This window comes from Mustela nivalis (assembly GCF_964662115.1).
Source record: "Mustela nivalis genome assembly, chromosome: 1".
Classification (NCBI taxonomy): Eukaryota; Metazoa; Chordata; class Mammalia; order Carnivora; family Mustelidae; genus Mustela; species Mustela nivalis.
This window is the reverse complement of record NC_139020.1, coordinates 7819160-7834369: the sequence shown is the minus strand read 5'-3', so window position 1 is coordinate 7834369 and position 15210 is coordinate 7819160. Positions and strand designations below refer to the sequence as shown.

Here is a 15210-nt window from a genome sequence, read left to right as displayed (position 1 = left end):
CAGTCGATTACCAGGTATTTTGTATGTTGTATGTGTCACACACAGTATCCTTCCAATAAAGTAAGCTCGAGAGAAGAAAACCACCAGGAAGAGAAAATACATCTGCACTCTAGAAGATCCAGGGAAAGGGACCCGCACAGTTCAAACCCATGTTGTTCAAGGGTCAACTGCACATCTGCATGCCCTCCTTGGCAATATTTGGAAAAGGATGAGATTTCCAATTTGATTTTTTTTAAAAAAAGACTTTTAAAAAAAAGCAATCTCTGCACCCAACATGGGGCTGGGACCCACAACCCTGAGATCAAGAGTCACGGGTTCTGCTGACTAAGCCAGCTAGACGCCCCTCCAATTTGATTTGAAACAAATTAATTTCTTCTCTCTTTTTTTGAAGACTTTATTTGACAGAGAGAGAGAGAGATCACAAGTAGGCAGGGAGGCAGGCAAAGAGAGAGGAGGAAGCAGGTTCCCCGCTGAGCAGAGAGACTGATGCGGGGCTCGATCCCCAGACTCTGGGATCGTGACTCGAGCTGAAGCAGAGGCTCTAACCCACTGAACCACCCAGGCACCCCGAAACAAATTAATTTCTTAACAAGAACAATGAGCACAGGAGGAAATCACAAGGATGACCCGTGAAACCCGAATGGTAGTCTTGTCGGTTTCTCATGAACATCCGGATGCTCATGTTATTAAATAAACAGTATTGAAGAGCTACGGTGTCGGGAAAGCAAGGCGATGCTGCTTCTGGAGAGAGAATAAGTATGATGTTCGAATGAGACGTTTGAGATGCCGGCAGTCCTGCTAAGAAGGCATGTTGCCGGGAAGGACTGCGGTGAGGGCACCGGGACGTACGCGGACCTGGGAAGCTGGTCGTTCCTGTCACTTCCTGGGTGCTGTCCAAAGCCCTCAGGGTCCAGATTGCCTGAAACAGGTGCACCCAGGACGCAGGACTAGATGTGCTTTTTCGGGCCAGAAAGACAGCGCCTGCCGTGCAGGATGTCAGGCGGCATGTGCGTCTGCTCACCCCATCTTGCCGGCGCTGCGCAGCCCTCGCACGCACACAAACCTTGAGTTGAAACTCTCCCAAGTGTTTCGGGGATCTGTATTTTTGGAGGCAGGGGAATGGTCTCCTGCCGAGACCAAATTATCAGCGACAACTTCATCAATCAGGAAACTTCCCAACTTTCCGCCCCGCTGCACGTACGCAAGACAAAATGGTTTTGTCTCGCGCGGCAAGGGGAACCCTGCAAAGCTGGTATCACAAAAGTCCCTTTCTTTCCACTGAATAGAGGAGAGGCTCTCTCTCGCCCGCTCACTCTGAGTCATGACTCCGCACTGTGGCGCAGACAATAGCGGCTGTGAAAGGCGGCCTGGGCCGGCGGAGGTAGACAGGAAGTCATAAATTCACTTCCCCTCATTTACAAGGTTTGTTCAATAAAGAATACAAGCCTATGTCAGAGTAGTAGCCTTTGGATATCTAACAAAGAGATATTTATACGTTTCAAATAGACAGCACGGGTGCCCTAGAGGAGCGCGGGCCTAGCTGTCCCCGAACACTGACAGCACCCCTCGTGGGGCCAACGTGGCCAGAACAGGGGCCCCAAGGAAACAACAGAATTTTTGAGAAGAAGCTCTAGCCGGGGTCCTCCGGGGTTCCTATCCAAAATAATGGCCACACATAAAATGCGTTCTGCGAAGCAAAATGAGAAATCAAAACAGAAAGTGCGCGGGCGGTCTTGGCATAATTACAGTATTAAACTCTTGGGTCCATCTATTAATTCTGCCGCCAAAGACAGACGGAGCCGTTTTTGCAGAAGCCAAGCCAGGAGGTCCACAGCATGGGATTGGGAAACTCTCACCTGAATGTTGACAAACACGCCGTGGTAAGTCTCGTACAGAACTTTGTTGCCCTTCACGTGCAGAGGAAATTCAAAAGGAATTTCTGTTTTGCCGCTGGGAAATTTCCCTGGCTTCACCATTTCGATGGTGCTGTTGATAATCTGGATAGGCTGTGAAGAAAAAGCAGTTCGATCTATCAGCACGCACTTCGGATGCATTGCCCAATCACCCTGTCTATTAATGATCTCCCAAAAGACAGGCGCCTCGGGCCCTCGGAGCTGACCCTGCCCATGCCCTGGCCGGCCCAGGCTGAGTCTGTGGCTCAGGACCCGGTAGGCTCGAGTTTCTGGCACAATTACGGTTTGTTCACAGTACCAGATGCTTAGGTGTTTGGTGCACATCCAAAGCCATATTGCCTATCCTTTCCCCCAAAAGCTCATTTGCTGTCCTAACAATCCTTCTGCCAGGCACCCCTCCCTTCAGAATGAAGCAGCAGACGCCGCACAGTCAAGGTGCTGGGCCAGGAGGGCCACCGCCGGAACCCGGGGGTCCTCACCAGCCCGTGGGTGCTTTGGACCCCATCCGCGGGGGGGAGTGAGCCCATCCTCGGCCCTGTGCGCCTCCGGGGTCCACTGGGACCCACCCAAAGGCAGCTCTCACCCCTCAACTAGTTCCCGTATTCAAAGCCTTGGTTTGGCATCCCTCAGAAAATCTACCACTTCTGAAGTGAGTCTCTGAGTGCTTCTGGAAGAAAACAGGGAGACGGGGAAGGCCCTGAGTCTGAATGTGGTTCCCGAGAACCTTTCTTTCCTCTGACCTTCGTCCCCCTCGAAACTCACAATCAATACGTCCCTCCGGAAAAGGTATAGAAAAAAAAAAGTATAGAAGAAGAGTTTATATTCTGGAACACATACCTCTACCCAAAATGACAAAAAGGAGGAAAGGCCACGGCTCTATCTGAGTCTTACCGGAGTGTCAACTCCAAGAGCTGCTGCATGCACCGTCCCAGCAACGGTTTTGCTTTTGGAAGGGCAGTGCCAGAAGCCACAGGCACTTCTCAGAAGGGCTCTGTTCTCTTTAAAGGCTGAGTTTAGTGCACTTACAGTTCTCCTAATCCTATCTTATAGGAATAAAAACAGGCAGACTTGCAATAGAATATAATCAGAGGGAAAATATCTGAATATTTCTGCAGTTTGATCAGCAAGTATTATAAGCAGGACCACCACTAGGCCTTGCAAAACATCCACAGGTAAAAATAAAGCCAGAAAACAAGTAAATACCACCACACGCATAGGGATAACGAACTAAAAATGTGCAACGTCAGCGCTCTTACCTTAACGGAATTATAGAAAGCCTCGAACACTCCCACGCTCTTGGCACTGAGCTGGAGGTTCACGCTCCCTTCCACTGTCAAGGACACTCCCTGGTGCTGGATTGAGTCCTTCCCAGATATGACCACCACGCCTGAGAGCACTTCCTAGGAGAGCAGAGATAGCCACCCAGTCAAATTAAGACGTTTTTGCATTCACCTTATTTATGAGCAGAAGTAGGTCATCTTATGGAGCACTTTGTTCAAAGGTGCAGAGAGTCACTGAGCCACGTAGTACAGACCAGAGACCCGGACGCTGGGATGGAACAGCCTCAGGGAGGAACCGAGGGTGTAGGGCAGGGCCAGACCCTGGGGGAGCACTAGGGCGAGTGGGCAGCGGATCTCAGGCCATCGCCACCTGCCCCATAAATGTCTGATTCCACAAAAGGCAAGGAGCTGGGTCAGAGGCAAAAGGCAGATTCATCGCTCCACTGCACACAATGATGTATAATGACCTCTTCAGAAAGAATACAATAAAATCCTTTCCTTTGGGTTCTTTCTCAGTTATGCTAAAATGACTAAGGATTTTCTTTTTTAAATTTATTTTTGATTTTAAAGATCTTATTTATTTATTTGACAAAGACAGAGGCAGCAAGAGAGGGAACACAAGCAGGGGGAGTGGGAGAAGGAGTAGAAGGCTTTCCACAGAGCAGGGAGCCCGGTGCAGGGCTCAATCCCAGAACCCTGGGATCGTGTCCTGAACCACCCAGGAGTCCCATGACTAGGTGTTTTCAAGTGCATAACGTAACCGGGTCTTCAAGTGCATAACTACTGGCCCGGTCCTCTCTCTGCCAAGGAAGCCTCACTGAGGAGGGGTCTAGAGCTTGTCCACGGAACACGCGAGGGCACCCCACCACTTTTGCTGAGTCTTCCCCGTCTCTCCACAGCCCGGGTCACTCTGCAGACACTCAAGCCCAGATTTCCCCAGATCATAAGTCATTTAGGAAAGATTTCACAACAGATCATCGATTCATCTATCTGAAGATCATTACAGAGTCACAGAATATGGACATTATCCTCTCTCCTGGATGGCAGTCTCTTCCTGTCACCGATTTGCTATGGGGGGTTTTGGGTGGAGAAGGAAGTTCAGGAAGACAGCAGTGTCCTCCAGAGCGGAAAGAGAATCCATAGTAAATTCAAACAACATGTTTGTGAAATGACCTTCAGAAATGGAGCACGACTGCTGTCAAACAGTAATACGATGGCAGAACATCACTGACAACCAAACCAAAAACAAAAACAGCAAAATTAAAAGGGGCCTGCAGATCAAAGCATTAAAAAACCATCTGTCCTATTGGTGTTTAAATCTTTTTATTTCCTCTAGTCATCCAGTGAAAAAACTTTTACCAAGTTCTCACAGTATGAGGAATTTGGGGAGCAGGGAATAGTCTATGTCCCTTAAATGTGCTAAGTATTTTGTCTTTGTTTTCTACTCCCCCATAAAAAAGTGCATAAATAAATTTAAATGAAAATTCCTCTGAAATAATTTGACTTTTAAACTTAATTAAAATTAATTCTATTACTTCTTGTATAACCCAAATTAAATAGAAGTCTAATTTTTAAAAAATTTAAATTCACTAGTATATTTTTAAAAATTTACTTGACCAGTGTGTCCCAGAATAAAATGAGGCAAAACAGTTGCCACGAACTTTATCACTTGTGCAACACAGCAGCACTCGGGACACTCTGCTCCTATCTAATCATATTTTCAGTTAATCTCACGGGAGCAGGCTCCGGGCTGACCACTGACTGGCACATTATAGCCCTGACATCAATACCACCTTTCCTTCTCTGCTACCCATGGCATAAAAAGGAAGCAGAGTAGCCGGGAAGGAAGCAGAGTAAATAGTTTATGACTCAGGGGACTCTTTTGTCATTCTTTGATTCGATTAAGAAAGAGTAAGCAGAGGGGCGCCGGGGTGGCTCAGTCAGTTGAGCATCTGCCTTTGGCTCAGGTCATGATCCTGGGGTCCTGGGATCAAGCCCCGTATTGGGCTCCCCCTGCTTCTACCTCTCCCTCTGCCCGCCACTCCCCCTGCTTGTGCATGCTCTCTCTCTCTCTCTCTTACTCTGTCAAATAAGTGAAATATTTAAAAAAGAAAGAATATAGCAGAAATACATCATTAATAAAGTATTTGTTGGTCAGTCTGGCAGGTCTGTTCAATCCCCACCAACAAAAGAGGGAAACGGAATTTATCCAAGTGTAGCCCAAGGAAGCAAGCTACAGAATTTCTTCTTCTTCTTTATTTATTTACTTATTTATTTTTAAGAAACAGAAGATGGTTCAACAAAGAGGTAAGGCTCATAGTGACAGGAACCAATTCTTTTATTTGTTTTTCATGGAAAGATAACTGACATATAACACCTTATTAGTTGTAGGCACCCCAGACAATGCTTGATTAACTCTGGCAAAGGAGCACAGATGAGCTTGAATAACTAAAACTAGGGGAAAATTCAAGGCCTCGCCGAGAATGTGCCCACCCCCACCCCCGACTTATGTCCAGAACTCGCAACACGGAGAAGGATGATGCTGATATATCACCCAATGTCCTTAGCAGTGGCCGCTCATGGACTCAGGCATGGGAGCAAACCCCAGATTTTGATGCACAAAATCACATGCACAGGTGCTAATTTTTGGAAGAGGCCTGGCTGTCGTCACAGCATCAAGGGGGCCCTGGGCCTGAGAAAGGCCAAGAAATGCAGGCTTGAGTGCTGCAGGCCCCACACTTGCACGCGTGGAGAAGACTCGAGGGGACAGACCCTGCTTTGGCTGGCACAGCTCCGCTGACGGAGACTCATGGCCATGCCATCTGCCACAGTGCCACAGCACAGATGTCCACGGCCACCGCAGGCTGGACACCTGCCCCTCTGTGAGGTGACATGCTGCACTCCAGCTCGACTCTGGCCCAGAGAAGCCACGTCTGGAGAAAGGCCTAGAACAGCTGTCTTGAGCCGCACACGAAAGCTCAGGCCGGAACAAGCTCCGAGAAGGTAGTGATCACACCCATCTCAGCCACACTGAATTTCTGGGCACAAACTACCCCAAGTCCATTCAGACACTTCATTCTTCTCGAAGGGAAAAAGGCCACTACCAAACAACACAAACTTTTTCTTTTGTGTTCCCCGGAATGAAAGACCAAACCCATAATTTGGACTCTGGGTTTGAAGATGGTGGTGTCAAGTCAGCATCCCTGCTCCAGCTTCCTGGAAGTCAGTCGCCCAAAAGAATAAGAACTAAAACCCACAGACTCCATTTTTGGTGAAGCAAGGAGACAGGGAGGACCATGCCAAGGAGGAAGGGCTGCCGAGGAGTGAAGACCCCACAGGGGCACACAGCAGAAGCCGAAACAAGGCCCCGCGGCTGTGGAACTCTGCTTCTGGAGGGTGAGGGCGCCCCTGGTCGCCAGCTTGGTTGGAGCTGTCGGGGGGTCTACGCGGGAAGCAGGCAGCCCATCCCACTGCGAAACCTTCCCCAGCAAATGAACAGTAAAGGATGAAGAAACTCACACATCAAACCTCAGCCAGCCTGGTCGAGGGATAAATTCAAGGCCTACAAGAAGAGATATAATTGATGTAAACGTGAGCGAGGGAGGGACGAGAGAAAAATCCAAGCAGCAGAGGATGAATCCACACAAGACAGATCATGTCGCTCTTCTACTTCAAGGGACTTTATGGCGCTCCCCATCTCACTCAGGGTAAAGGCCAAAGTCATTTCTACAAAGGGGTTCCGCCCCTCCTTTGACCAGTCTGGCCTCATCTCTTAACCTTCCCCCTCAGTCACTTCATTTCACTCCTTCCTTCCTCCCTGGCACCCCTCCGAGTTTCTTAGGTGCCTGCAAATTCCAGCCTCAGAGCATTTGCACATTTCTTCCCTCAACCTGGATGCTCGTCCTGCAGGTACCCGCATGGCGTGTGACAAAAATGATCTTCCTCGAGCCTTCCTAGAGCTCTTTTTCAACCAAGCCCTGACTTCTGGACTTCCACGTTCATGTCTGCATGGTCCAACTGTAGCAAGAATTCTGCTAGTCGCTTTAGCTGGCCCCCACATCTGATCACCCTTGCTTGGGTTTCTCATCCTCCCCCAGTGCCCCATTTGAGGTTGTCACCTGGCCTGCCTTCAGCAAGAATCCTGTTGGGTTGGTTTAGCCAGAATCCGCTCTTAGACTTTGAGCCCAATGTCTCCTCTCTGTAATTTTCCACACACTGACGCATCCTTGCCTGTACTCAGAGCTGAGACTCCCTGCTTGGCGGGGAGTCTGCTTCTCCCTCTCCCTCTGCCCCTACCCCCAATTCATGCTTGTGCTCTCTCTCTTTCTAATAAATAAAATCTTAAATACTGAAAGGGTAAATGTATCAGGAATGGTCAAGAAAAGGACAGATTTTAGTAAAATTATTCTACCTCGAAAAAGAAAGAATCCTTTAGGAGTCAGGCCAAAAGATAAGTCACTCACCAAAGGGGAGAAAAACCAGACATTTCCATAGCAAGACGCAATTCAAAATGAAGGTACAGCAATGCCCATTATGCTCAATGAACACAGCGTGATCACAGAATTTTATACCCACCTAAACAGTCACTCTACTATAAAGGAGTTTTAAATGTGCAGAAATAAATCCCAAGCAGTGCTGTGTGAAAATCCTCCTCGAGGAATTTACTATATAGTGGACTATAAGCATCCATGGGATGACTAGAAAACAAACAAAAAAAACTACTTGTAAAGACTGAATCCATTTAACTCTAATAAGACAAGGAGATACGTGATGATGATGGTAGGAGAAAAGAATGCAAAATACAAGGCCCCAACAGTGTAGAAATGACTGAAGTAATAACGCTAGCTGGGAAAGGAAGGGAGCGAGAATGTGGGAGGTAGCACAATGAACCTGCTTCCCCCCAACACACACCTCTCACAGCTGCGGCTGACAAATACTCCATGAAAACCATGCTCTCCAGGGTGCCTGGCTGGCTCGGTTGGAGCAGCATGTGATTCTTGATCCCGGGGTCATGACTTCGAGCCTCGTGCAGGTGTACAGATTACTTAAATAAATAAATAAACTTAAAAAGAAAAAAGACAACCCATGCTCCCCAATTCGGCAGCCACTAGCCATATGTGGTTATTTAAACTCAAATTTATATTAAATAAAATTTAAGTTCAGCCCCTCAGTTGTATCAGCCACATATTCAAGTGCTTAAAAGCCACTTTCTTGCCAGTGGCTATCACAACAGACGGCAGATAAACAGGACCCGCACATCACCGCGGAGAGCTGTACTGGACAGTCCTGATCTAAAGTTAACAAATCAAATCACAGAGTTCAAATAAACTTCACAAAGGTGAATACCAGTAAAGGTGGTATTTGTAAGTAACTAAGATGCGTTGGGAGAAGAGAAGAAAGAAAGAAGGAAAGAAGAGGAAATGCAGTGATTTCATCATTGCTCTCAGGAGGGGGTTAATAACTAACATCTAAAACAGAGCAGATGTAGGGCATAATAAAAAGTTGTGAGGGTAACAATTATAACAAATAAAACTCCAAAGTATTAGAAAATCATATAAACAGCATAAAGCCAAGCAAAGAAGGCTGGAGAGAGGAAGAAGTTTTAAAAGCTACTTAAAAAAACCATCCCCTCAAGTGACACCAAAGCAGCAGCGACAGAAGTAATGCCAAACACATGTCATATTAATGAATGGGCTAAATTAACATCTATTAGAAACAGACATTGAGATTCTATCTCAAAGCAAAACCCAGTTTTCTGTTGTATGACAGAGAAGCACCTACAAGAAGAAGAAAGGCTAAGCCAAGGACCAGGAAGCGAGAGCGAAGCAATCAATCACAGGCTGTAATCTTCACATCGGACCAGGCTGAGTTCAGCGCAGGAAGGACCGAAGGAGACAAAGGAGGCACTGTGCCGTTCCCAGCAGCTCCATCGCGGTGAGCACCCGCGGCACGATTCCCTGCGACCGAGGAGCGTGGCACTGACATCTGAACGCAGAAACCACAGGGGACACCAGGAGAAACTGAGGAAAACACATCCAGTGCACGAGATGTTAATTTACCCCCTTAGCTCAGTACAGATAAAAGGACAAGAAGGAGCAAAGATATAAAGGACTTCCGTGACATGTCAATTACGTATGACTAATCGGGGCAGGTGGAACCCCCCCCACTCCGGTGGGGCTACACTCCTTTTTGTGTCCATGGTTCATGCACAAAAATTGACCAGGCTGGCCCGTAAATAAGTTCAACAGTTCTTTTTTTTTTTTTTTTTTTTTTTTTTAGGGAAAAAAAATAGCAAAGCAAGTTATTCAACTAATCAAGAATAAAGAAAGAGAAAAGCACACATAAATTTCCAAAATAAGAAATAAGAGGGAAATATCAGAGATCTAGAGGAAATTAAAAGAATAAAAGAATGCGTTGTTCAGCTGCATGTGAGTCAATGTGAAAAGTTGAAGGAGTGAGTTATTCTAAAAAAATATAATTAACCTAAACTATCCATAAAGGAATCATGAAATAAGCAAATTGGTCACTGCAGAAAAAATAGAGAAATTTGAAAGTAAGTCCTGCACCATACCCAGAGAGCTTCAGAGATCATCCCCAAATATGTAAAGAACAGAAAATTCCAATATTAAACTACTCCAAAACAGACAAAGGAAGGAACTTCTTTAAAAAAATAAATAAATAAACCAAATCACGGGGCACCTGGGTGGCTCAGCTGGTTAAGTGTCTACCTTCAGCTCAGGTCATGATCCCGGAGCCCCAGGATTGGGGCTCCCTGTTCAGTGGGAGGCTGCTTCTCCCTCTCCTTCTGCTCCCCTGCTCCTGCTCTCTCATTCTCCATCGCAAATAAATAATAATCAAATCTTTCTTAAAAAATTAAAATTAGGGGCGCCTGGGTGGCTCAGTAGGTTAAAGCCTCATTGCCTTCAGCTCAGGTCATGATCCCAGGGTCCTGGGATCGAGCTCCACATTGGGCTCTCTGCTCAGCAGGGAGCCTGCTTCCTCCTCTCTCTCTGCCTGCCTCTCTGCCTACTTGTGATCTCTGTCTGTCAAATAAATAAATAGAATCTTTTTAAAAATAAATAAATAAATAAATAAAATTAAAAATTAAAAGTTAAAAAATAAAGCAAATATAATAATGACACCAAAAGACAAAACCTATACACATACCCATTTCCACAGAAAGCTAGACTTTTCTCACTTATAAATGTCAATGCAAAGGTCCTATATAAAATATTAACACATACAACCTAGGAACAACTTAAAGGAATAACACACCATAATCCCATGGGATTTAGTACGGGAAAGAATGGATAGCTCAATTATTAAGAAAAACTATTAATACAACTCACTATATTAATAGCTCTCCAGAGAAAAATCATAGTCGTCTCTAGAGATGCTGAAAAGTCAGTTGCTAAAATGTAATATCCATTCTTCATAAAATTCTCAGTAACATAAGGATACTTCCTCAACGTGACAAAACAGATCAATCTTTCCCAAAAGCCAGCATCAAACTTGATGGGAATTGAGATACACTAGATTTAAATCAAGAATAAGGATGAACCCTGTCACCACTATTAATGGACTGTAAGTACTAGTTAATGTAATGAAACTAGAGAAATAGTAAGAAAATTGAAAAGGAGAAAGTAAAATGGTCATTATCTGTAGGTCATACGACTGTATGCCTGAAAGAACCCATGAGAGTTCACTGAAGATTATCAACACGAAGGGCATAGCAGGAAGACAGCTGGTATAAAATTAATGCACAGAAATTAGTAAGGCATCATGTACAAAAGAATGAGAAAACAGTTTGAAAGAAAAGTCTTAATTTTCAAAAGCAACTGAAAGTTAAAATATCATAAATTAACAGGAAATGACCAAAACACTGATAAGACAAAAAATTTTAAAACATAGCTGAGGGGCACAAAACAAATGGAAAGCCATACCATGTTTCTTTTTTTTTTTTTTTTAAGATTTTATTTATTTATTTGAGAGAGAATGAGTGAGAGAGAGCATGAGAGAGGAGGTCAGAGGAAGAAGCAGACTCCCCAAGGAGCTGGGAGCCCGATGTGGGACTCGATCCTAGAAGTCCGGGATCATGACCCGAGCTGAAGGCAGTCGCTCAACCAACTGAGCCACCCAGGCGCCCCCATACCATGTTTTTTAATACAGGGTTTTTTTTGTTTGTTTGTTTTTTGTTTAGATTTTATTTATTTGAAAGTGAGAGAGAGAGAGCGAGAAAGCATGGGCAGGCTCCCCACTGAGCAGGGACACCCCCCCCCAAGGAAGGGCTCCACCCCAGGACCCTAAGATCATGACCTGAGCTGAATTAACCAACTGAGCCACCCAGGCGGCCCTGAATACAAAGTTTTAACACCCTCAGTGTGTCTACCTTCCTTAAGTTAAATAAAATCTTAAAAAAAGGTGGGGGGGGGGCACCTGGATGGCTCAGTGGGTTAAAGTTAAGTCTATAAAGATAATAGAATCCTAAAGAAAATAATTCTTTGGGGGGCTATGTGGAGGGATGATATAGACCAGATAAATGGATTTGAAAATTCTTATAGAATAGTCAATGAATGTTGAAGAGAAGAGGAAGGAGACTAGCTCTGTAAGATATGACATCACCACGATAATTTACAACGTGTGGTGCAGGGCACGTACAGCCTGAGAGGTCAACAGAACAAAATGGAGGAGTCCCGAAATAGACCCAGATAGTAGGAGAATTTAACAGGTGATAAAAGTAGCATTTTAAATCCAGAGGAAAAGATGGAAGAGTCACTAAATGATACTGGAAAACTGGCCACAGAACTGGAAAAAAATAAAATAAAAATTAAGTGGGAGCCATACTGCAAACCTTCGTACATGGGGACTTCACAATGTGTCAAAGACTTCAATATTTTTACACAAACAACCAAAATGTTAGAAGAAACCATTTGGGATAGCTTTTATCATACCCAAGTGACTCACAACTCTGAATAAATAAATACTACTACAAATACAATGCCAAATTAAGTTTGTTTCTTAAAAGTGATCAGGAGTTAAAAAAAAAAAGTGATCAGGAGTGATATCACTTATATAAATGTTAAACCAGGGAAATTGTGCAACTCAGTGTAACAGGCAAATATGAAAATATGCCCAATCTCAAGAATAATATGAAAAATAACAACTAAAACTATCATACCTATCAGATTACCAAAGACTAAAATATTTGAGGATATTGTGTTAGGGGAGGTGGCTACGGGCACTCTGAGATGTTTCCGGCAGGAGTCTGGAATACCATGACCTTGTAAAGAACATCTGGCGATACCAAAGACATTTTACAAACACCTGGGCCCAGCAATTCCATTTTAGGAATTTTCCTCAAATATACTGGTACAGGTGAAACGACTTATGAACACGGTTATTCAGGACAATGCTGTTTGTAGTAACAAGACTGTAAACAACCTAAATTCCAACAATGGAAAATGGTGGTTCTTCCCTTGAATGATTTCCTGAAGATCGTTCACATTAGTACATACATGTTCTTTTTTTTTTCTTAATTTTACTTATTTGACAGAGAGAGAGATCACAAGTGGGCAGAGAGTCATGCAGAGAGAGTGGGAGAAGCAGGCTCCCCGCTGAGCAGAGAGCCCGATGCAGGGCTCGATCCCAGAACCTGGGATCATGACCTGAGCCAAAGGCAGAGGCTTAACCCACTGAGCCACGCAGGTGCTCCCACGTTCTTTTTTTTTAAGGCTGCATATTACATCACTGTGGGAAAAAAATGTTGCCATTTGTACATATTTAATACTTATACATGCATAAAATATCTTTGGCAGGAATCACAAGAAACTGATAGCTTTTGGTTACCCCATGGAGAGGACCATGATGGATGGTGAGGGGTAGATGTGTCCATCTTAAAACTAATGAATTTAAGCCATGTGAACTGATTAACTATTAACATAATACATAATAAATCAACTATAAAGTAAGATTAATTCCAGAATGGGCGGCCTCTGGACCTAAATGTACAAGGATCTAAGTGCTTTAAATTCTGATAACCCAAGGGCATATTGCTCACCTTGGGAAAAGATCTAAAGACTGTGCTAGAAAGTCCCATTTCCGGGGATTATCTCTTGCTTTGGACTTGAACACAACTGCTGAAGAAGCAAAAGCCTCTTACTTAATGCCTCAGCCATTCTCTCTCCAATGTCTCTCCTTTCTGATGGTCCCAGCAGCATGAGAGCTATCACTGTTCCCAAGAATCCCCTGCATTCCCAAACAAGTCCCTCCTTCCTAACACTGGGGCAGTACTCAGAACCACCTGGGATCCTCCCATAGTTGGTCTGGAGATCTTGTACACCAAGAGTGGGGTGCCCCTCCATTTACCCACAGAGAAATCAAATGCACAACAAAATCACAAGATAAATCAGTGATCTGGGCAGGAAACCAAAAGTTAGACTAACTAATTGCTAAGACAACTGTTGAAAGACTAGTCTTTCTTAGTTGCACTCAAAAGATCCGTTTTGGTTGGAAAACAGAAATCAGAATCATTAGAGGGATTTCAACTTGTTAGGTACCCCCATCCAGCTCCACAATTCTGTATCACAATTGTTTTCTGTCTTGTTTGAAAAAGAGAACAAATCATCACCAGATATTTTTCCACATAGTCAATAATGGCCAATAGTATGTGGTGTTTACTGAAACTTCCAGAAAGGAGAAATTTGAAGAGACTGCGTCATCTCCAATCTGTCACTGAAATCCATAATGGTGCTTAACAATCCCATTCCTAGATTTTACTCAAGTGAAATGAAAGATTATGTCCACACAAAAAATCTGTACGCAAATGTTTCTAGTAGCTTTATTCCAAATCACCCGAATGGCCTTCAACAGGTGCATGGCCGAACACACAGTGATATATTCATACCGGAGAAGACAACAATAGAAGACTGCAATAGAACATAACAAACCAGTGATACGCGCAACAATCTGAGAGTCTCAAAGGTATTATGCCATGCGGTAAGGCCAGATTCAAAAGGCTACTTATTATATAATCACAGTTATGCTACTCACAAGATATTATGGAAAAGGACAGCCAGACAGACTGAAAGTCGATCGGAAATTGCCAGTGGCTAGGAGGGGTGGGGGATGGGGGAAAAGCAGACTATAGGGGACACAGGGAATTCGGGAGGGTCAGAACTGTTCCACATCTGGACTGTGGTGGTGGTTACGGTCTCCAAAGAGCTCTACACTGGAGAGTAATCTATTGTGTGTGATAGCCTCGATTCAGAAACCTACAGAGAAAATCAAGTATGGCAGGAAATACGGTCATCCTACTTTCTTGGTGACAGGGTCACAGTCTGAAAGTGGCTAATATTTAAGTAAAAATCTATGAAAAGCAATCAGTTTGCTAGCAATGGAACTGTAACAAAATACTGAGATCCTGATTTTGTTTGGCTTACGTATGCATGCCGCCGAAACAGCAGGCATAATAGCAACACTGTTCCTGGTACTAGGGACAGGGCAGGGGACAAAAGAGACAAAGCTGCTGCTCTCAGGGGCTTACATGTTATTTATTTATTATTTTATTTATTTATTTATTTAGGGAGAGAATGAGCACGACTGGGGATGGGGGAAGAGGGATAGACAGAGAATCCCAAGCAGCCCTTGTGCTGAATGTGAAGGCCGACGTGGGGCTCAGTCTCACAACCCTGAGATCACGACCTGAGCTGAAACCAAGATTCGGATGGATGCTTAACTGCCTGAGCCCCCCTGGTGTCCCAGGGGTTCACATTTCAGTCCTGCATTCTGACGCTGTTCTACTATGGTGAAAGACAGCAGGTTTCTTCTAGGTATAGCACAGTGTAAGTACAGGTGCAAATACTAAGTAAAATGAACCAACAAAATTCATGGCAATTGTCCGATGTAGGTATCTCTGAAATTTCTAGTTCTGAAACTTTCTTCAGAGTCTGCAAAAGAAATCTGAGCCCTGAGTGAAAGTTTAGAAGGGGCAAAATAAGATTGCCCAATACTAGTCACAA

At 44.5% G+C, this 15210-nt stretch overlaps 1 protein-coding gene across 1 annotated transcript in view; it reads right to left on the bottom strand.

The window, feature by feature from the left end:
• VPS26C (VPS26 endosomal protein sorting factor C) overlaps positions 1–15210 on the bottom strand; it is a 43764-nt gene that overhangs the window by 12994 nt on the left and 15560 nt on the right. The window contains exons 2-3 of the mRNA XM_082722515.1: positions 3170–3313; positions 1857–2006 (exon numbers count right to left, since the gene is read on the bottom strand). Coding sequence (XP_082578641.1) covers positions 1857–2006; positions 3170–3313 — 294 coding nt within the window. The remainder of the gene's footprint in view (positions 1–1856; positions 2007–3169; positions 3314–15210) is intronic.